The 25,053-nt window shown below is 36.7% G+C and overlaps 1 protein-coding gene across 1 annotated transcript in view; it reads left to right on the top strand.

The window, feature by feature from the left end:
• LOC113235863 (E3 ubiquitin-protein ligase Ubr3) overlaps positions 1-25,053 on the top strand; it is a gene marked incomplete at its 3' end in the record, with an annotated part of 142,898 nt that overhangs the window by 26,848 nt on the left and 90,997 nt on the right. Inside the window, exon 2 of the mRNA XM_026471786.1 lies at positions 17,192-17,405. Within this exon, the coding sequence (XP_026327571.1) occupies positions 17,192-17,405 (214 nt within the window). The remainder of the gene's footprint in view (positions 1-17,191; positions 17,406-25,053) is intronic.

Below are 25,053 nucleotides of genomic sequence, written 5' to 3'. Positions count from 1 at the left end.
CATGGAACTACTGCCACCTTACCTTATCAGTAATGTTACATTACAGTATTCCTGTTTTCAAAGGTATGGTTTGTGTCTCAGGGTGTCGGGCGTAGTGGCAGTGTCACTCACATCTTTGCGATATTAGACTCTGAGTGGCACTGCAACTGCTAAGGACAGGCGTGTCGCTTACCATCAGGCGTGTCGCTTACCATCAGACGTACGCTTGTTCGTCACGTCACTTGCTATCTTATAAAAAATAATACCACCCGTCCTATACCCGTCTGTCATTTCTGCAAATGACCTGCAAGTTAATTGGCAAAAGGACGTGTATCGAATTGAATGTGCTAAATCTTTTTTGTCCTTGTCATGCGTCGGCGGACACGTAATGAAGCGTCTTGTGTGTCAATTCAAATAATTGCAAAAGTCGAACGTGGAACTTGTAAAGGAAAACGAGTTTCCTGACCGACCGTTGACTCGTATTGTTAGCCATTCATCAAATCCATTTCCAAACTATCAATTCGAGTGCTAGAATCGTGATATCATAGTCTTTCCCTGTCCAATGACTAAACAAAGAATGAGACGGCAAGGAACCCAAAAAAATTTGCTACTTCAAAAACTTTTGTGTTGGATTCGGCATACTATTCACTGTGAGATATCGGTCTAATATTGCGTGACTGATGGCATAGTTTTCGTGGAATTTAAAAAAAAAATTATACAAGCAACTAATTACCATTACGGTAGGTATTGCTGGATTCCATGCTTTTTTCTGGCTACAGAACCTCTACCATGAGTTTTAGGTGACGCCACAGACATATCTAGATAGACGCCGCAACTGTACGTACTTCGCGTGCCCAAAGTAAATGCAATTCACTTACTTGCCACTGCTACTACTACTACGACTTCAGAACGCGCTCGACCGTTATCGTAGTCGACCAGTCGAAAACACGAAAAATGCATAATTGTGCCATAATAAACTGCAAAAGCACCATAACTGTGTGCACTGTAACTGTTTTCTTCCACGGGCAAGTGATTTTGTAATCAGAAAATGCATAATTTATTTTAAAAACAGTTTTTTTGGTTTTGTATGAATTTCGAGAAAACAAATATGCAACTCAGTGTATGCCTCCTGATTTGTAATACATTGCGGCTTTTACTTGGTGTGATATATTTGTGATCCTTTGTTAATATGCCATGAATATCGAAGGAACGCACTTTTGCATAATGCATTCAGTTTCTGTGGTACGGTCGCTTTTTTGGCCAAATTTAACATTTAGTGATGTATACGTTAGGCACACTGTTCTTGATTGTGATCGATTTTGAAAAACAAAGGGACGAAAATTTTTATGACCTTAGCAATATTATAAAAATATTCTATAACTCTTTTGCTATAACGTTTAGTAACGTTTCGTTTTTTTTTCAGTTTTGTAGTATCTATTATCAGTAATATCAGTAATTTCGATAATTTTTGCAGCACGTCGCCTCGAATGTCCGAATATAGTGAGCAAATAATTACTTATTAATTATGACTATTATTTAATTATTACGAGTAATATAAAAAAGTATATAATGCAGAGAATTAACAGTGCGCTGTCTTTACAAAAAACTGTAGTTGATCATGCGTATGTCTTCGTTGCTTTCGAGGACGAAGGTGGTCTAGATTATCCCACCTAAGATGCTATCCAAATATGCAGAGTAGCAGAAATAGAAACCCGAGAAATAATAAACAAATAACAAAAAATTCACACGAGGCCATCATTAAGTAAACCTCTTCCGATTAATAAGATGTTACCATATTTTGTCAGCAGTAACATTTTCATTTGTCTTGTCATTCATCAATTACCAACAAAACCATCTAGTAAAATTAATTAAGGCAGTCGCAAGTTCATATATTGAGTTGCGTTTTCAGTATTTAAGTTAATCGATAAGATCTTCTATTACAAAAAGATGTTATATAATAAGTTCATTTTACTGGAAGGACAATAATTTTAATATTTCAAGCCGATTAAAAAGTAGTCTGAATTTTTTTTTAAAGTAAAATAAAGGACTGAACTATCTTATTCTAGTATTTTTCTACTATATTAATGTTACACTACTTGTAATCAACAAATAGTTGAACAAAAATTATTCTATTTAGAATCGATTAATTGAATGGAATACGCGTATTGACGCGTATTCCGTTCAATCAATCGATTTACCGCGGAAGGAGGTTTCCCATCACTAAATAGTTCTTGTGACGTCATGGTGGATATATAAAATGTGGCACGCTCGGTTTTCATACAAATTGCTGTACTTGCGGCGTTTATCTAGATGTGTCTGTGGGTGACGGTTTTAGCTAGCAACCGTGAAAAATAAATAGAATATATTATGGAATATTATTAAATAGAATATAAAAAAATAATGTTATTGAAAACATTTCATTACAGTGTAAATATAATATATACTAATTATAATGACCACCGGCTGTAGCATGGCAGTATATGTGTGTGATAAACCGCCACGTGACTATATATAATTCAGTTGATGAAACTAAGTTTGCTTTTTTGGTAATGCACTATGGTTATACATTTTGAAGAACAAGGACAACGTTATAAAATTGCGTATATATAGCTATATCTTTGTCGTTTAATCATCGCCGCGAAAACGATGAAAGAAAAAATGTCGGGCTTTTGTAGTTTCTGTTTTTACATATTTTACATTATATTAGTTATTGTTTGCTTATTTCTAATTACACTCATGTATTGAACTGTATTAAAAATGTTTCCTCACCTTTTGCCAATAATTTATGCATATCAATTTCTTTGTTTTTATTGTTTCTTTTCATCTCGTTCGTCGCGCTCTATTTTTACGTTAATAAAATTTTTGTGCAGAACTGTCAAAACGTTTTAAAATCAGCTGTGACCTTGCAGTCACGTTTGGCACTGTGTTAATCTTTTGCAGTCATTGGTCGCGGCGCTCGCGATGACATAAAAATGTGATATCACGGTGCTCGCCACGTTAGCTATTGTAATAAAATTTTTAAATTGTCGGCTTAGGGCGTATTCAAATTAGCCGCTGTTAGATGCGCTGCAGCTGCGCGGCTGTCGTGCTGCAACCGCGCGGCGCCCGCGTGACGGTCGCGCTGTTCAACAGCGCGTTTTTTTCCTGTCGATATCCCATATTGCAGGGTGTTGTTTTGCATTATCTATAAATTCTTCCACTCGATTTTCGTCCATCGTAGTTGCCCCGCGGTTGCAGCTTTAGAAATTGTATGAAACGCGACAATTGCGCGGCCGCCGCGCAGCTGCAGCGCTGCTATAGCGCGGCTAACAGCGGCTAACTTGAACGCGCGCTGTATCACTTGAATTTGAGTGCTCACTGTGGATATGAAAGCTTTATCGAGGCGGCATACTACGAGTGCGAGTAATACAGAAAGCTTCTCAAAGCTACAAGCTTTCTTATTTAATATGATAAAATACAGATTATGTGAATTTACGGTAAATGTCATTTATTGTCATATTGGGCCCATAAATGTACTTAAAAAGATTGTAACATTTATTCTTCTTATGGAGAGCAATAAAATTATTAAGTATTTCACAATGTTATGTGGTATAACGTCACTAGCAGTCACAAGTAATTTCTAATAACTGCCGACGTGGCCGTACGGTTACCATGCACTGTCACGCAGATGTCCCAGGTTCGATTCCCGGGTCGGGAGAAATATTTGTATGTCTACATTTATTTCTCTTGTGAGTTTGGGTGTAATTTGTGGTGCAACCGCGACACAGGGGTTTCCCTAGTGCAGGGCTATGTGAGTGGGTGGGTTATTATTATTGTATGGGACGAAAAAAAAGTAAAATGTTAAATTATTAAATTATAAATTATATCATGACAGACAGTATAGTTGAATTGGAATCTTAAGTGTCGAGCTTGACGAAGCGTTGAGGTCGTATGTATAACTTTAATTTCTAAGTTACATACGTAAGTTAATGTATATTGGCAATCGTCTCTCTAATGATGTAGGAAACGTTTATGATGAACCCTGCATGTTGAAGAAAAATGTATGTAACCACCAACTCGTACTTGGCTAGCGACTATATCGTAAACTATCACCTATAAGGGTTGAAAAGGGTGCCTCAGTGGTGGTCCCATTGAAATTTGATGACAATTTTCCAACTCTAAGGGTGGAAAATATTAGGGGATGAATCCGGTTTATTGGATTTGACCCACTTCCCGTTAAACGATTTAAAACTTGGCAAATAGATGTAATTCCACAAAATTTTGAGGTCAGTTTTTCATCGTATCGACGATTTCTTATTCTGGCTAAATATGCCATGCCATCGACCTAGATGGCTGTATTTTTTTATAATACCAAGTAACGGAAGGAACAAGTCGTGAGCCTGGTTGTAAGCGACACGCCTGGCTTCGCAACTGTTATGGATACAGTTGCAGTGCCACTCAGATCTTTAAATCGTAAAGATCTTATGGGCACTACCACTGTGCCCGTGACCCTGTGTCATATCGTTCTAAACCGAATCGCAGAAGTACTCACATTAGTGCTTGGCGGCAGGAATAGGTAAAGTGGCAGTAGTTCCCAGGACTAACCATTTTACAAGGAGTTGTACTGTTACAAAATTTTTTTATTAACTCCCAAACACACGTTTTACGTGACTATCATCATTCTTTCCCTGGTCTCTTCAATACTCCTATAATCTACTATTTAACCCACATTCTGAGTTTAACTGAATGTTAAGAGGGAGCAGATGAAAAATTCCTAATCTTCGATTTGATTTTAGAGGGGTATATCCACTTTAAATTTAAAAATAAAATATTGTATGAGTAACTACACGATATATTCAAGCATAGACATTAATCAGAAACATAAAACAATAAAGTTTCCTCGATAGATAAAAATCACGAAATGACCTCTAATTTTCACATTTTTTCGATTCATCCTCGAAATGCTACAGGTTATTAGGACAAAAATTAGATAATTAATTATATTTATGCATGATCGACAACTGTCACTACGGATTTTTTTTTAATCCCTTTAGTTTTAGAGTTATTCCGCTAAAACGAATTTGGTACTTTTAATGCGCAAAATTCGACATCTCCTGTCGCATGCCACGCGAACTTCAGACATATATTTGTTTCTCAAATTTGGGCGGAGCCAACGTCAAAACTTTTTTGGCATGCTCCCTCTTAAATTTTTACAAATAAATCAACTGTAATCATAAAGTACCGTAGTTAACTATTTTTCCTATACTGATTGTTCATAGTTTGGTTACTTGACACGCGTGCGATATGATAATAAGTATAATAAAAAAAAATAGAAAGCGTTTAAAAACTAGACATTTGAATGGAGTTTGTTGATGATGTCAGACTTATTTTACAATATCAAGCGACGGGATTAACAAGTTGTGCAACTCGTTGTGAGAAGTCTGTGCCCGGTAGTGAAAATATATCGACACGTCCAATGAACACTATGCCATCTTAATTTTTGGACCTGTTCTGTTTTTATTTTGTTTTTTTCACAAAATTCGGGGAGCATAATATTAGTAAATAAATATGTTTGTTTACAATAATAACGGAAAATGACTAAAAATTAATTTGCCGTAGTTTTCATTGGAGATCGATACATAGGCTAACTAGTATTGTTATTATTACTTAAAATTGTCGCTAAATCATTGTGTTTCGTAGGTTTACCCAGAAACATTGCTCTCCAACTTACGAAAGTTATGTCTAGAATTAGTAAGAGCAAATAAATGACGTAAGTAATTCAAAGTAACGTAAACAGAAACACCTGAGCAGCGACGCATCAATAATTGCTAGTCGCGTGCGCAACGTAATCTCTGTTCATTGTACACCGGTGCTTGAACCTAACAACTATACACTTCGCGTTACAGGTTGCCATTCTGGTGCAATGACACTCGCTTGTCAATTTTAGCGACGTTTTAGTCTGATGGCCATGCTTGAAAATTATGAATCACTAGATATTGTAATTTAATGGCGAACCGTTTATGGAACATTTGTTTCTACTTCCTGCTCACATTGCTGCGTTTTGCACGGTGTAAATATCATTTGATGACCTCAACGGCTTTATGCCCGGTGGGACCAAATTGGGAAATGGTGTTTTCTAAATTATTATTTAAACGAGATAAAAATTATATATAGATAAAAAATTATTATGCATGGTAATTTTCTTTGTAATTATATTTGTACTGAATTGATATTCAATTATTTTTTGTGAATTTATTCCACTAGTTTTATTATAATTACTAATACAAAGATGTCGTCTAGCAAACCGTGGCAGATGCTATGCCAACTACGCTACGGAACGGTCCAGCGGACCTCACGAATTTTTCTATGTGCTTCCTTGTCGGATCTTTGTATTTGGTTTTCAACGACTCTTTAGCCGTGGCGCCATCTATGAGAAATTTATGAAAGTATTTCGTCGTCCAATTTCCACTATAGTTTTAGTAAGACAACATCGATCGTTATTAATTGAATGAATGGACGCCATCATCACTGCCATTCCACTGACACTCTATTAAGACTCAACAGCCATTGGTCGGCTAAATTAGAAAACCTCGTAAGTCCCTTTTTGGACGAAATCTCTTTTTTTACTCTTCAAACGCAATATCGGACAACTAAAGACTAAAATATTTTTTTCACCTCACTAGCTCGGAAAGGCTTTCTTTCTCATTGGAAATCTGCGCGCAAAAGTGTATTTGCACGCTAGCGTGGAAAAGGTTTTTGAAATTCAAACTTGACGATGGACCGCGGTGCACTTTTTCTTTCGATGAAAAAACAACATAATGACACGTGCAACTACGCGATTTGTGGTACATTACCTATTTATGTAATATAAATCCGTTGGTATATTTTATTCTTGTTATTGTTGGTACTAATTGTGTTTATTAAATTACTTTTGTTCGTCGAAGAACTAAAATTATTTCAATTAATCACATAATCACATAAAATTATAAGTACAAGCAAGAATAAAAAGTGATGACGTGCAAATTCAGAACGCATCCGAAGATAAACTTTTTCTTTTCATTAAAAAAGATTTTATAGTACATTGACTTACAAATAAACGGACGACGGGTCTAATACAAAAACCACGAAAAAAATGTCCTAAGTCAACCTATTTAAACGTAGTGACATGTCAAGGAATATGAAAAAGCTAAAACGTTGAATTTAAATTGTAATGTCATCGCAGTACTGTCTAATTTTGCTTGCTTCGCTGTCAGTCAAACAAACGAAGACTAGAGCGTGAATGACGCTCTGTATACGATTTTAACGCCCTATAAGTTCGGACACTTTTTAGCGCGGACCCGACGTCCATATAATTGTAAGTCAATGTTATAGTTCAACTGTTTTTCTTTCAACTACCATTTCCCTCGCTGTAGTGAGGTGAAAAGTTGTGTGTTTCGCTCGGCAGCAAAATTTGTTTTGCGTCTCGTGGCTTAAAACCTTCACTACGCTCAGGAATCTATTTTTGAACCGCTCACTTCGGTCGTGGTTCAAGCTTCCTTCGCTTGTTTAGGTTTCAATACAAGCACTCGCTTCAAACAACTTTGCAGCCTTGCATAACAAACAACTATTGTAGACTTTCTATTAGTTATAAACTAAAGGTATAATCATTGATTGCCATATCATTATTTCTAGTAATTCTGTTTTATTGTGCCTATTCACTAATTCACATTAATGGAGGTTTACAAATTTAGCCTATGATACGCGATTTAGATCCGAAATCAGTACAAAGTACTAAAAGCAAACCGGCCTCAAAAGTTCGTGGTATTACATCTATTTGTCAGGTTTTATTGAAATCGGTTTCCGGAAAATGTGCGAAACTGGATTCATCCCCTTTTTTTGCCACCCTTAGAGGTGGAATATTGTCTTCAAATTTAAATAGGAGCAATACTAAGTTGCCCTTTTTCCAACAAAAAAAGAATTATCAAAATCGGTTTAGAAATTTTATTTTTTATCGTTATGTTGATGTGATGAGTTATCGCGTAATATACATACGAAAAAAACGAATTGAGAACCTCCTTTTTTGTTTAAATCAGTTAAAAAATAGTTTGTTTTCCTTTGTGTAAGAATCGTGAAAACCTAAGAACTTATTAATAGCAATTATTATCATAATTGGACGTAGGTAAACAAAACGTTTCTCACTCTTTGTTTTATTTTCAAAACTTATATTCTCATGTAACTACAGAGATATTTATTTATGTTTATATGTTGGATTTTTTTTTGCTGATCAAAGAGGTTGGACTTTAGGAACCGTTTTTTTACATATAACAAATTTTTTGAAAATATTGTGGATTGGACCCCTTTTGCTTAACTATGTCCAATTGCAATATAACCTCAGTGAAGTCTTTGACCTCAGTGAATAGCAGACTTGGGGGCCCTGATAATTGGTGTATTACTGTTAATAACAAAAATCAACATGCACAGAGCAAGTACAAGAATAGGTAGATGTCTCTCATTCTGTCTTCTCGTTTGAGATTCAAGAATTCCAATAGGCATTCAATCGAGTTAATTGTAATTCGCACTGCTGCGTACGGGTCTCCTCTAACAAGAGGCTTTAATAATGAATCACTAACATTATTGATAGTCTTTTTATCAAAACGTTTCAGAACTAATTATATAAAGATATAAATCGTGAGTTTTAACACATGTAGTTATAGTCTATTAGAATTCCAGATAGATCTGGCGTGGCCGCAAATTCTTTTGATCTAATGCCAAACCCGCTTATCGATGTTAATTTTTATATTATTTCATTACACTTGATCTATGCTAAATATAACAACTTTATTAGATTAGCATTTTTGAAGGATTTCCTGTTGGAATAACAAAAGGAATGCTATTGTTTTTGAGTATATGATGACGGGGCGAACAAGTCAGTCATGATGTTGCAGTGCCACGCTATAAATCGCAAAGACCAGAGGGGCACTGCCCCTGCGACATAAAGTTGACAAGTTCTATGTGCCTGTAGTTTCAGCCCCCGTGCCCTTCAAAACCGGAACGCAGTAACACTCACATTACTGCTTGCTTCCTTGAGCGAAATTTTCTGACTTATAACTTATAAATATATGAAATAACTTGACAAAGCACGGCACTTGGGACTTGGCAACTTATGTCTCAGGGTGACAGGCGCAGTGGCAGTGCTCCTCGGATCTTTGCGATTCAAAGCTCTGAATAGCACTGCAACTGTTATGGACGGGCGTGTAGCTTACCACGAGGCGTACGACTTGTTCATACCATCACTTGTTATTATAATATATGTATATATTGTATATACAAGAACACAGTCATTTATCTGTTATTTTCTTTTTATTTTGTACATAGTAAGTTATATATTAATGTGTAGTAATTTAGTTAATTTATTATCTATTTAAGTAAGCACGCTCCGTCCGTCCTAACTGAAAAACAGTGCTCGGAACGCATTACTTTTAGTAAATACCAACTCTTTTGTTACTGCAGCTGGCATGCACCCAGTATCATTAACGTGTTCTTGTTTATATTTATAGTCTGTGCTTTAATTTGATTATATTCTTTTTTGTTTGTGAATGTCTTATGTTACATTTTTTTCCATTTTTTCTCAAAAAATAAAGGAGGATAGTCTCAATTTCACTGTATTTTGTTGTTGTTGTATGTTACGCGGTAACTTATGAACAGATTTTGATGATTCTTGTTTTTGTTGAAAGGAGGGTACCTGAGTATTGGTTCCATTTAAATTTGAAGAACACATTCTACCTCTAATGGTGGGTAACTACTTTCCGGTAACCGAATTCAAATAGATTCCATAAACTTTTGAGGTTAGTTTTTTTTGTAAAATACTTCGTTTTTTGGTTCTTTTTTCGTCCTTTTATTGTGTCATTTGTAGTAGTTAAATATATCAAATTTCTTTTTTCTAAAAAAACCAATATCGCTTAGTAATAATACGAAACTAGTCAAATGAGTCAGTGCTGATATTCTGCCATAGAGTGTAATAGTTAAGTAAACAATAAAATGAAGCAACACACCTATGCAATGACAATTTTGATATACCACCAATTCGAGTGAAGCGCTCTGCTTCCTCATTCCATTAGGAATTATACTACCGGTTCATAATTTCCTAATTTAGGGCTATTCAACGTTAGAATGAATAGACTTTTTTTAGACGGCCGCGGTCGCTCACATCGTCGCATGACGTCAGGTCAGGTTATATCCAAGTGTCTTTTTTTATAACCTCGGTGACCCAAAGGTTTGCACAGTGGGCGAGGATGAGAAGACCTCGGGTTCAGTTCCCGGTAGTGTCAATTTGGGAAGTAAACTTTTCTTAATTGGTTTTGGTGTTCATTATAAAAAAAAAAAAAATAAAATTTATTTATTTCCACAAATTACAAATAGATACAATAATACACATACAACAATTACAATGAAAGTGGAACAGGTAGTAGCAAGTAACGACACTGACTCTTGAACTAGGTAAAAACCTGTATCTCAAGAGACAGAGATTCAAATGGATGAGTTCCTTATAATTATTTTAAAAATTAGTGAACATTGACGAGATGAAACCAAGATGAATAGAGGGAAAGACAGTTATAATGCTAATTATATTTAACTTAAGCTATGAGAATGTGTGTGTGTGTGCGTGTGTGTGTGTGTGTGTGTGTGTGCGTGTGTGTGTGTGTGTGTGTGTGTGTGTGTGTGTGTGTGTGTGTGTGCGTGCGTGCGTGCGTGCGTGAGTGAGTGGGTGCGTGCATGTTTGTGTGAGGGGGTGCGTTGTGGTTGTGGGCTGATGGGTTTGAAAAACCTTCTGGACTTAGCATCGGCAGTACGCTGGATAGTAGCCGTAACGTAATGACAAGTGCCAATGACTTAGGGCGTAACAAAACTTTCTGTTTGAGTAGTTTAGTCTTCTGAACCAATTTGTGACGGATTTCTTAGCCTCAAATTTACTTTTAGCGGCAATATTTAATTCATTATTTATTTTGTTAAAAAGAAACCGACCTAGGAAGAAGAAGAATCTGTGGCCAAATGACGTACGTTCATTACCCTTAGTGTGTTCCGTTACTTTGAACTACTTACAGGGAATTTCTTAGCCTATATGTGCTACTGCTGGGCACATGCCTTCTCTCACAATGAGATGGCTTGGGTTACAGTTCCCATCGGACCAATGGGGATGGAGAACTTCACACACATCATTAAATTGCTTTACCGATGTTTTTGTTCAGCGAAAATCTTATAGTAAATTTCAAATCAAATTTCGCACACAAATTCCGAAAAACTCCGAGCTGCAAGCCCAGATTCGAACACACGATCTTTTATTATAAAAAATACAATTAAATAGGAAATGAAACTATTTTTCCGGATTTAAATCGCGTATATTTGTTTTTTCAAACAAACCGTTTCGGCCCCCTTACAGGTCCCATGGTCATGGTCGAGTCAACTATGACCATGGGACTTGACGCGATTTAAACCCGCAAAAATAGTTTCATTTCCTATGTGTAACAATCGCGAAAACGTGCGTAAAAGCGTGGCACTGCAACATCAATTACAAAAAACTTTGACTGTGAAATAGCCATGTTATGATCACAACATCGACAACGATTGAGACATGACTTATAGCTTTGAGGACACCAACAGTTTAGAAATAGTTGGAAAATAGGGCACTAAAACGTTTCCTTTTCTACTTCTGGCGTTATGCGTTCAATATTATATCTATCTCGTTGTATCTATATTGATACCTCTAATGAACACTACGTCGATTTGTTTTTTGTTTCTTTATTTTTTTTTTTCACAAAAATAACCGAAAATGACCAAAAAATAATAATAGTGTTCATTGAAGGTATCGATAACTTAACTGGTCAATTTTTGTTGCTTAAAATTAAAATCGACTTTTTTCAATTACACATATAATTTAATGAGTAAACCGCACTAATCCACATAGAGACAACGCCACGACGCGGGTAAATGGCATGCGTCCCGTCACGGTGGTGCGTGTGCTATACAAAAACCATAATCTGTTCCACTGGCTGCTGCGGCTGCGCCCGCGCACCTAGCTGGCAACTGACTTAATTTAAGTTGTTAATTGACTATCGGTTGCTTACCTGTAATTGGCTTCGGGTTACACTGGAATACTTCCAGGTTCTATATACACATTGCTACCATAACTGCTTTGCAGGTTATAGAACTATCCGTACACTGAGAATGGATGTTCCTTATATATTTTATTACGATACGTAAGCGACACGCCTGTCCCTAACAGTGCCACCCAGAACTTTAACTCTTAACTTGCGGAAGTTAATTGGCCGTCCATGAGGACCGGAAATAGGTCCGTCTCGGATCCGCGACTACCGCAAATTAATAGAAATCGCAAAGATCTGAGGGGCGCTGTCAATGCGACCATCAACCTTAGACATAAGTTGAAAATAGTCGTGTGCCTATAATGTCACCGTAATTGTGTTACCACACTTATCGGGAATATAAAACTTTATGTTACATGGTCATAAACATCGGCATAAACTGCCTCCGTGGTCGAACGGTTACCATGCTGGACTGCCACGCAAAGGTCCCGGATTCGATTCCCGGGCCGAGAGAAATATTTGTATGGCCTTCATTTATTTCTCTCGTGAGTTTGGGTGTAATTTGTGGTTGTCTATGTGTATGTCCGTGGTACCCGCGATACAGATCGCGATATCATCGTCATTGACAAAAGGACGTTTTTTTGTGATTGATCGCTTTTTTGTAATTTATAAATATAGATAAAAGTAACCACTTGGTTTTAGCAGGAGTAGTGTTCTTTGATAAAAAGCTCGTCCAGAGAAGTACTGACACCGTACCTATTTCTGTCGCTAAGCAAGCGAAACGCGTAACGTCTTCTTCGCTCTTATTGCAAAAGCGTAAAAGCTTTTTCAGACCGGCTCAAGTCCTTTCCGCTTTAATGGATGTGACCCTTATTCATGGTCATTTACGGGTCATGTCAGGGACACCATTAACGACCGCGTCTTTTGGGGCTGCTGTCACAACATGGGTACTTTTGTAAGATCTGATATAAATTTTGAAGGAATTTGTAATACTCGTATATATAATATATAGTACAGATTATTTAAAAGTTACTGTGATACAGATACGACACTGTCATACAAAATCGAAAATACCTGCACTGTAATAGCCTACTAAATCTGACTAATGACACCATGCGCTCACTACGAGGAAAAAGGAGCCTAAGCAACCGCTCAGAGAGGTGAAAATAACGTTATCCGCCGTTGCAATCGTGCGGAGCCGAATGCTCATTAATGAAATATTTGCATGAGCGCTTGCGCCGGCGTCGGTCCGCTTATAGCGTAACCTTGAGCGTGTGACGGAGCCCTGACCTGGTCTTTAATTCCTCAACCAGGCTGAGTTTTCGTATCGTCCTGACTTTATTACAAGTCTAATAACTTATTAGTGAGATATAAACAATGACGAAGCAATTAAAGTGATGGGTTCCAATCTGCTGGCTTGACGCATCTCATTTGCTTAACAATCAAACTGACATTCGTCTCTTTGTTTCCGATGGTTCGCTTGCCCCGCCTTGCGTTCCCTTGTTTATGACGTCATAAATACCCTGTCGTAACCAGTCATCGCCAGAGAACAGAATAGACGTTGTAGGTTTATTTATTTAAACTTTAAGGAAAAAATACGCGATTATCTGTGGTATAGTGGATAAATAACCCATTCTAAAAGGTCTCTGAATTATTTGTATTGTTTTTTTGGTTTATATTTTAACCGACTTCAAAATAAGGAGGAGCTTCTTAATTCGACTGTACTTTTTTGTGTGTATGTTACTCGAGTAAAAAAAATCATCATAATCGGTTCACAAATATCGGAGTAATTGCGTCACATACACAAAAAAATGTACAGTCGAATCGAGAACTACCTTCTTTCTTCAAGTCGGTTAAAAAAATTAAAGGCGGTCAAACAAATTCCATACAAACTATCAATAATTATAACTTTTCGAGTTCTTAGGTTTTCGCGATTGTTACACATAGGAAATGAAACTATTTTTCCGGATTTAAATCGCGTATATTTCTTTTTTCAAGCAAACCGACGTTTCGGGCCCTTTACAGGTCCCATGGTCACGGTTGACTGTGGGACTGTGGGTTGTGTGTGTGAGTATATAGTTTCATTTCCTATAATTATAACTTTTTTATGTAAATAATACCGACCACAAATATTGGCTTTTTTATTGGAGTTACATCTATTTGCCAAGGTTTATTGAAATCGGTTAACGGAAAGTTCGTGAAACCGGATTCATCCCCTGGTTTGCCACCCTTAGAGGTGAGGTATTTTCTTCAAATTTAAATGGGACTACTTCTGGTATCCCCTTTCCAGCAAAAAAAGAAGCATGGAAATCGGTTAACAATTGTCGGAGTTATCACGTAATATATATATATATATATACACAAAAGAAGCAGAGGAATTGAGACGTATCTCCTTTTTTGAAATTCGATTAAAAATGAATGTTCGTATGTACACCACACCTCGTAGAACACCGTATACGTTTCATTCTTATACATTTGATTGCGATGTAACTTTCGTAAGTTGTTATGCACTCACTGAAGTATTATAATAATTTTAACAGTAATCCAATTAACAAATCTAAAAGATAACCTGTTTTTTCTTTCAGTGGCATTGCAACTCATGCCAAGTGGCAGTTATATAAATAAATGCAAATAATGATGAGGCTACAAATTCATAGGTAGATTATCTTTAAATGTGATCATTCTTTTTTTTACCTTACTCATAATGCTATTGCCAAATTCACCCGGGCAAATCTGACGTTGGCGGCACTCAATCTGCCACTTCATCGACTGCTTTGTTCCCAATGATTTGCGATTAATGGCTTTATACAATTCAATTCTTCTTCTTCTTAGAGTGCCTGTTCAATGCTGAAGGTTGGCCGTCAGCTTCCTGTATCCGTCTATTAGCAGCCAACCGAAACAGTTGTTAGACGACGGTCCACTCCCGGATGTCCCGCAGCCACGATTTCTTTCTTCGCCCAGCGCGTCTCGTTTTCTGCACTTTGCCCATTATATTAACTGTAGCAGCGTGTATCTATTGTTCCTGACATGTGACACGCTGAAGCACGGTTTCGTCGTGACCCTCTGTGTCCAACCAATGCGCAACATGTGATGGTAGCACCACATCTCAAATGCTTACAGGCGTCTTGTAGTGTCTTCTTTTAAGGTCACCGTTTCGCAGCCGTACATGACGATAGGCCAGATGTAACGTAAAAGTAACCTGACTCGGAGCTTTCAGTTTACGACAGCACAGAACTTTCCTCTTGTTGTTAAAAGAGGCTCGAGTAATTCCTATCCGGGTCTTGATTTCCTGATCAGATTCCCATGCTTCATTTACCCAAGCCCCCAAATACTTGTACTGTCGTATTCGTTCTAGTTGTTTCCCAGCTAGAGATACAATTCAATGCTGCCATTTAATTGTTAGGTATGTTGTTGTGGTTCATTGGCATTTGTATCATCATCCGTGGATGATTATTATTTATATCGATGCCTTACTTTCTCAACCACGTATCTTGTAAAGAGGTTATTCAGGACATAGCAAAAATTTCAATTTATTTTAAATTTCTTATCGAGCGTGGTAATTTTTTTTTATAATATCAAGTGACGGGACGAGCAAGTCGTGCGCCTGATAGTAAGCTACACGCTTGTCGATAACATTTGCAGTGCCACTCAGAGCTTTAAATCCATTGACTTACAATTATATGGACGTCGGGTCCGCGCTAAAAAGTGTCCGCACTTGTAAGGCGCTAAAATCGTATACAGAGCGCTATCTCCGCTTTAGTCTTCATTTGTTCTACTGACAGCGCGATACTGCGATGACATTACAATTTAAATTTCGAATAGGTTGACTTGGGACATTTTTTTCGTGGTTTTTGTATTAGACCCGTCGTCCATTTATTTGTAAGTCAATGATCAAATCGCAAAGATCTGAGGGGCACTGCCACTGCGCCCGTCAGTCTGAGACATACACTTTTTAACTAAAAACTAATAATTTTAGACAAAGGATAGTAGTCAACTAATACGTTAAATTCTTGTAGGCAAGTACACAATCACATTGTCTAGTTTATCTACAAATGACGTCACGCGTTTTGAGTTGACAATTTGGTACCGTTTGCGCGGCAATTTACTTTCATTTACATTTAACGTGACTTGAAACGCTTTATTTAAATAAAATAATATTTTCTTTGTTGCGTCCATTGTCCGATTCCGTATTATTCGAATGAACACCAAATTACTATATATATGTATATTACACTTACACTACCGCGGCTTGAAGATTTCTTAAAAGATTAAGAAAAAATATTTTTCACCATATTTCTATTTGCAAAACTGCAATGTTTTGTAAATGGATGATCGCAGTAAAGCTGAAATCTATTACGCTTGCTGGAGTGAGCTCCATTCATCATCATCCATCCATCATCGAGCATCCATTTTGTTATATAAAGGTTAAGAAAATTCTCCAAGAATTCCTTCTTTCTCCAAGAAATGTTGTCTAATTTAAGCGTAACAGGTTATGATTTGCATTTCCTTGTTTAATTATTATTATTGTTTTGTTTATATTTCAATAATTTTTTTTGTTTATAATTTAATCATCATTCATATTCACCTGTATAATTAGTATTTTTTACCTGAAATACAGGATTCTCCTAGTTCAGGTGTATGTGTTACATTTGACATTTATTCGCATCACTAGTCTTTAGTTATTCATTTGTACAATACGTTATTCAATAAACAATTTTATTTATTTATTATTTATCTACATTATTTTATACTTTAGTTTAGACCATAGTTTCCCGGACTTTTTGACTCACCGCCCACTTAGGCATGTTTAAAAAAAATTCAGCGCAAACCACGACAAAAAATAATTGAAAACATGTATTTTTTATATTAACTTAACACAAAAAAAATCACAAAGAAAAAAAAATGTATTGTAGTTTATATATGTAATTCGGGTTTTTTTTTTTCAAATTCGGTGGCACCCCCAGGACCGCTTCAACGCCCCCCAATTGCTTCCGAGGCCCCTACCCTAGGACTCTTCAGCGTCCACTGGGGACCACTTTGGAAAACTATGCAGACAATTTCTTTAATAACCATGTGGAACGCTTTATCTATGCCAAAGTTAAACAACTAAACGTAAACAACAATATCTATAAAATCGTATTTTCTTTTGTCCACAGTGCGAAGCTACGATAAGCACGACAAATGCGGGTTGGTGTGGATACCGCGCGTGGTGGCATACCGGTGCCGCACGTGCGGCATCTCCCCCTGCATGTCCATCTGCCGGGAGTGCTTCCACAGGGGGGACCATTCGACCCACGACTTTAATATGTTCCTGTCACAGGCCGGTGGAGCTTGTGATTGTGGGGATAACTCTGTCATGAAAGAGGATGGGTGAGTATCTTAACGAATTATGTTTTAAATTATTGGACAACAACACATATGTTGCTCAGATCCCAAAGTAGGTAACTAAAGCAATCGTGTTATGTAAATCGGAAACAACGACGGTACCACGAACAGCCATAATCGAGACAATATGGAAAACGTTGGACGCCGTCGTCGTTATTATTTATGTTGACTTACTTATGTTAACATCGAAAAAGCGAAATTTAAAGTAAAACAAGCGAACGTCTTTTTGAATAGCCAACTGTTACCTACTGTGAAAGCTATAGCCGTCAACAATCCAAATTGGTGTGACTATCAAGTGACGGGACGAACAAGTAGTAACTCTGGTGGCCTACCCATAACTTGCAGTGTCACTCAAGGCTTTGAATCGCAAAGATCTGAAGGTCTGCCACTGCGCTCGTCACCCGGAGACACTTACATTACTTTTTGGCGACAGAAATAGGTACTGTAGCAGGATTGTCATTGACGAACTCTATGTGCACCCGGCTCATCCGAGGCATTAGCCTCTTGAGAACTAAATAAACTCAAGTGACAGAGGTCTGTGACAATCCTGTACACTGGCTGATCTGAACTTGTAAGATTCCTGTGCGCGCACTGGTTATGATGCCCTTTTCGTATACCCTAAGTGTCGGTATGGAGGGTCACTATAATCAAAACTAAGGTAGAAAGATATGATGCCGCCCTGCGTGCTACAGACGACTTCCACAACAAATTTCAAGTTAACAGGACACGTCATTCATGTCCATACTTGTGCATTAAACTGAGATCATCGATACCTTATAAGGATAAGTGATCCAACAAATTGGCCCATAATTTGTTATTTGAAACATCGTCCACTCGCATCACGTATACGCAGGTGCTCTGACGTCATTCCGCATCTAATATGGGATGTGACGTGTGATGCGTATTTCGTAAAATGAGATTCAATCGATTGAGAAATCTTCCTCAGCTCTCAATACGAAGCAAAGGGAACAGAATAATTTCATGTGTTACGATTGCAAATGTTATTGGTGATGAAAGTGATTTGGTTATCGAGCTATAGAGTCAACACACTTATCGGCACGCAATCGCATTAAACCGAGAAAAATCTTTATGTCTGTGTGATAAGAGTGTAAATTACGTTGTGCATTTTTTGGTCGACAGTCTGGGTAGAGGCTACAGATGCAATGTCTCATCATTCTCTTTTCGGACGTTATTTCATATTCAAACCTTCAAACCCAAAAACATTATAGTCGTCAATTACCAATTAGTAACCAGGGTATCACCGCCCAGGAGATGCGTATACATAATATCCCACATGGATCCAACATTTTTTCTATGATATGCCTGTAATTTCACCAACACCCACTTCAAAGCCTGAACGCAGTAATGCTTTTTTACTATATGCCTAATTTCAACAGCAACAATAATGATCACATTACTGCTTGGTGGCAGAAATAGATACGATGGCAGTTTTTTTTTTGACGAACTCTTTGACAAGGAGTTCTGTAATTGCTTCTCAACATAGGGATGAGTGGAAAATTGTAAAGACCATTAACCAGAAGTCGCGAAATGCGGTCAGTCTGGAAAGTTAGTTCCATCAAGAGAAAAAAAACCTAATCATCTGAGTAGTACAGTGCCCTTTAATACCATTTATATCATCTCTTCCCTGTTAACGAAGCGTGGTTATAAAATAGGTGTTGTGCAACATTATTTTATTGCTTCGTCCAGGCTTTGAATGTTTATGGTTATCTGCGCGTAGGCTCTTTCCTGTTCTGCTAAATATAGGATATTGGATTCAAATTATACCTGTTTATTAATAGAAAATAAATACTAGCATAGAAGAGCTTCTTAAGACAAACTTGTAGTGCAATGACTTTTTACAAAGTAATTATGACTTAAATAAAATCCACTTCCACCTTCAAATTTAAATTGGACCAATACTGTGGTACCCTTTCCAACAAAAAAAAGAATCATCTAAATCGGTTAACAAATGCCGGAACTAATCGCGTAACATATATACAAAAAAAAGAACAATCGAATTGAGAACCTCCTCTTTTTGAAGTCGGTTAACAAATTTACCAGAAATAAACTTTTTGGTGTACTATCGGACTCTTTTTAGATTTGTATTTGTTGTTTAGCCACGCCTTCCGCGTACTTTCTTTTGTTTTCAGATCTCTTTTTTTGTATGCATTACGCGATAACTGCGCCATTTGTAAACCGATATTGATGATTCTTTTTTTGTTGGAAAGAGGGTACCTCAGAAGTGGTCCCATTTAAATTTGAAGAAAATATTCCACCTCTAAGGGTGGTAAACTAGGGGATGAATGACTTTTGAGGTCGGTTTTTTAACCGGAGGTTAGGTTATCTTTATTATACAACCCCATCTCGACTTCAGCGTTTTGCATCAGGTAGGTATTTATGCTTGCGCTTTCTTTTGTTACCGCAGTGTTATCACCAGTGGTTGGAATTGAGGCAGTTAATTTAGCTAAACTAAGGAATAATGTGGGCATTCCCTTTTACAAATCCCGGAACTTCTCGGAACTGACTTTAATTTGAATATGCGTAACATTTATCGAGTACATTGTCGACAAATTATTATTATTTCCTATCAAGTGTTGCTACAAATTATTATCTCAAAAAATTATATTGTAGTTGTGTTCTATAGATATTTAAATACTTTAGCCATTTTAAAAATAAACATGAGACTGTTTATGTTTTGGAATGTTTAGAAAATAGTAAAACAGGAATTTTGTACGCATTGATGACGAAATGGGTATGTCCATACTAAGAAAATGTTCAAACTTATGATAGATTAATTTCCTCGATTTCGACCACTGGTTATCACCGTTAAGAGCTATCTATTTAAATATATTTATTTTTGTACATAAGTAAAATCTGACAAATTATTAAAAGTAATGGAACAAAAGTCCTTGATGAGGTAAGGCGAGGTTGTTAGTATGTTACAAATATCATGTATACTATGCGGAATATCAATGCCTTACTTTCTCAAACTCTTATCTTATGAAAAGTGGTTATTCAGGAGATAGCAAAACTTTCTATTTATTTTAAATTTCTTATCAAGTATATTTACTGATAAAAGCTAGTGTGTAAATATGAAGAAAATGTGAAGTGAAATAAGCCTGCATCATTTTTATATACAATCTGTATGGGCCAGGTATAGTCCATACATGCACTGTAGTTGTAAGTTAGTTGTAGTAGTAGAGTAGCACGAAGAGAAAGATTGCTTGAAAGTTCAAAGTATATTTTCGTAATAAGTTACAAGTGTTAGGTGGCAAATCTTTCCTTAAGTAGTGTCTCTGTGGACAGTTGACGTACTGAGTTAAAATTAAAGATTAATTAGTTATATAAAACAAAGAGCTGCGCGCGGCCTAAGTAGGTTGCCGCGTGCGCAGATTTGTACTTAAGTATGTATGGTGAGACCATACACAATCAATTTTTTGCATTTCAGTAACTTTGTGTTTTAAGACGACGATATGGGTTCCCTACCGAAGCGCAACATTCTTTCTTATACTTTTTTTTTTCCACAGTTTTGCAAATTTATGCGAGCAAAATTTTATAATTGAATAGTTTTCCCGTAGACCTAACCTTTGACTTAATTTATCTCAGGTAAGAAATGGAAATTCTTCGCCTTGCTTCGTCACGACCTATAAAATTGTATTTTTATGCTTATTTCAAATTTCGTGCATATCGGTTGAGGAGCGGCTGAATAATTTCCTCTAGTTATATGTATAGTATGATATACGCACTTGATTTTGTTTCGCGCATTTCTTTTCTGCTTCTTTACATATTTCGCAAAAATTTTGTACATTTCTTTTACAAATCTTTCAGTCAAAAGTAAAGTGGCTTAAGTCATTGGACTATCACAAAACTGAAAACTTTTGCATCCCACGTTATAATTAAAATATTGCGCATACATTTACCCACCCAAATATAAATAGCAGTAGAGCTCCTTGTGAAAGAGTTCGTCTATGGTAGTACTGCCACCTTACCTATTTCTGTCGCCAAGCAGTATTGTCAGCATTACTGTGTTCCGGTTTTGAAGGGTGCTGATGAAATTACAGGCACATGGGACTTGTCAACTTACGTCTCAGGGCGACGGGCGCAGTGACAGTGCCCCTCAGATCTTTGCAATTGAAAGCTCTGAGTGGCACTGCAACCTTTATCGACAGGCGTGTAGCTTACCATCAGGCGCACGACTTGTTCGTCCTGTCACTTGATGTTATAAAAAAAATACAACACGCAGAAGCACTCTGTTCCAACTTCTCTTTTACCTAACTAACATACACATTTATTTACTTTTTGATATTTCTTTTATGGTCTTGTATCTCAATTGTCATTCTCTTCAAATAATTGTAGTAATTGAATTTAATTTAGCTAATTTAAAGTAAGTAATTGATCACAATCCATTTTTACTGTTTATTTACTGTACCCATTGACTTACAATTATATGGACGTCGGGTCCGCGCTAAAAAGTGTCCGAACTTATAGGGCGTTAAAATCGTATACAGAGCGTCATTCACGCTTTAGTCTTCGTTTGTTCGACTGACAGCGAAGCAAGCAAAATTAGACAGTACTGCGATGACATTACAATGTAAATTCAACGTTTTAGCTTTTTCATATTCCTTGACATGTCACTACGTTTAAATAGGTTGACTTGGGACATTTTTTTCGTGGCTTTTGTATTAGACCCGTCGTCCATTTATTTGTAAGTCAATGACTGTACCTACCTAATTTATGTAAAATTGATTGTAACATAAATGTAAGAACGGGGACCTGGTGACCTATAATACAGGCATTTTTATGCCTACCTCAGGCACCAGTCTCTCGCAAATAAGGTTTGATGTTGAAACTCATTAATCAGTAAACATTTATACAATTTACCTTGTATGTTGAGAGAAAAATAAATAAATTATTATTATTTATTACTATAGTCGATGTGCATTTACCCAAAAAAAAAAAAAAAAAAAAAAAATTAACTCTGCGCAGTCTGGAAAATCCTGGGAAAAATGCGATTTTTGGGACTAGGTATTTCAAAAGTAGGTTTTCATACTTACAGGCTAGGCATTGTAATCAGGTTCTTTATTCACAAATTATAAAATGAGATATGATTTGTGAAATTTTTTTGTTCATGTTTATAGTGGGCACGTTAGAAACAAAGGCCATTTAATGTAGTTTCAGATAGAAGGACCTGATTTTATTAATGTAACATTCTTCAATGTGCACAGATTATAAAAGCTCCTGTACAGTGTTACCATGTCCTTGCAACCAGAAGAAAAAAGGACTGTTGATTTAGTAGATTTTTTTATTATTGTTTAATTAAATTACTTAAGTTTCTAAGGACTCGATATACCAAAGGCTGGTAGCAGCAGAGCTCTTTGTGAAGGAGTTCGCCCAGGGATCCTTACCTATTTCTACCGCCAAGCAGTAATGCGAGCATAAGAATTCAGTTTCAGTGCCCCTAAGATCTTAGCGATTTAAAGCTCTGAGTGACACTGCAACTGTTATAGATGGGCGTGTCGCGTACCACCAGGCGGACGATTGTTCGTCACATGGAATTATTAAAAAAAAATGTAAAAAAGTCGTAGATAGGCGAAATTTTGAAAGGCGAGACTCTCGGGATAAAAGCCCTGTCCTTCACTAAGACAAACGTTTTCCCGGAATGTAATCAAATTATCATTGATTGTTTTCCCTCACTGATCACAACAATTATTAGGAATGTCTTCGACAAAAACACGAGTTGTCGTCGCAAAAGCCGTCGTATAAGACGACTAGTAGATCTCGATTTATAGCATCGTAAACAAATATTAACATTCAATGTGTCCTTTGTTTGGATGCCGCGACAGAGCATGTTCTCTCTGCCGTATTAAGTTTGAAATATGAACAGATAAATGTTGCTATGTACGATTTAAGTCACTCTTGTCAGCTTGTGGCTTTATTTTGCGTATTCTGCATTTGTTACATATTTTACTGGCCTTTTTTTAAGGACATACCCGATCTGATCAAGATATATTCGTGGAGGTCAACATCTTCCCACGTTTCTATCCACATTCGGTCTATAAATATTAGGCGTCAATCCAATAACATCCGTCCGTTTTTTTTTTCTGCATTTCTGAACCTATTTCGATAATTCTTTTTTTGTTGGAAAGAGGGTACTTCAGTATTGGTTTCATTCAAATTTGAAGAAAATATTCCACCTCTAAGGGTGGCAAACTAGGGGATGAATTCGGTTAGCGCACTTTCCGGTAGACGGTTCCAATAAAACTTGGCAAATAGATGTAATCCCACGCACTTTTAGAATAGAATAGAATAGAATAGAATAGAATAGACATTTATTGCAACGCCACAACACATAGATACAAAAAAAAAATATTGATACTACTTAGACAAGCAAAACCAAACAAAAAGACGTAATAAACAAAATTAAAATAAAATGAAATAAGACAATAACAAACAAAGAGCAAAACAAAAAATACTAAATATAACAACTACAAATGTTGTACTGTTATGTGTGCGGTTGTGGCGTATGCAAAAGGACTTCATTCAGCTTATGCCACAGCCGCAATTGACTGTGGCGCTGGTTTTCAATGAGCCCTGAGCTGAGATGAGTGACGGACGTGTGTGTCGCAAAATAAAATAAACTACTTAAATAATTGCGTATGTGTTCTTTGTACGTTGTGTTAATGCTGTGTGTTATATTATAGATCGCAAAAGTACTTAAATATAGCAAATATATATATATATATAAATATACCTACTGTGTGCGTTTATAGTGTGGTGACGTAATTACATAATAAATAAAATTATACAACTCGTTCGCTCCGAGTTGGGTTAGACAAAAGACGCGCGCTTTTGAGGTCTTCTTTTTTATAAACAAGTTATTACATGACCAAGGCATCGAAACATTCCGTTTTCTGTCCTGGACCCTGATCCTCTTCGACATTTTAATCGAATCATTCGATTGGATGTCGTTCTCGAATCGAAGGGCGCTTTTCGAGCTATTCAGTTAAACGTGCCATTCGGATTCGGATACGATATCGTTATCCAACAACGTTTCCGGAGTTAAGCGGTGAAACAGATTATAAGAAAAATTAAAAACCTTCTATATTTACTTTTTTAAAGACTTTAAAGGCCTAAAATATAGGAATGCATTAATCTAGCATTAAAATAAATTAATAAAATTGAACAAAATCCACACTACGATTAAAATAATAAGAGATTTCCATATTAATTCTTGCTTTGTAACAATAGGACGATCGGTAACTTCCATTCGATAACTGTGTTCTAAATAACGTTTGTAGCCTTTGCCGGTCGAGAAGTTCTAGTAATCGTGCGGGTGTGACGTCATTTCGGTTCGGTTTCGAATACGACAGTTTGACGTTCGATTCGGTTATTGTGAATAAAAATGAAAAGCAATCATTCGATCTCAAATCGAATCGGTCGACAACTGAGTTATCGTAATGTTCTGAATCGACCCCCACGTCACTACATCCATTGAAACTTGAATTTTCGTATGGAAAAATGTTCATTTGAATGACGACACAAAGAACAATGCCCATGTTCCATACAATCCTGGACCAGCTAAAAAAGTTGACAACCATCAATCGTAGATACAGGAGTTTCATTTATATTACCA

The sequence above is a fragment of the Hyposmocoma kahamanoa genome, unplaced genomic scaffold (genome assembly GCF_003589595.1).
Source record: "Hyposmocoma kahamanoa isolate Upper Pololo Valley unplaced genomic scaffold, ASM358959v1 88, whole genome shotgun sequence".
Lineage (NCBI taxonomy): Eukaryota > Metazoa > Arthropoda > Insecta > Lepidoptera > Cosmopterigidae > Hyposmocoma > Hyposmocoma kahamanoa.
The sequence above is the reverse complement of the archived record's forward strand: the minus strand, read 5'-3'. Positions and strand labels throughout refer to the sequence as shown.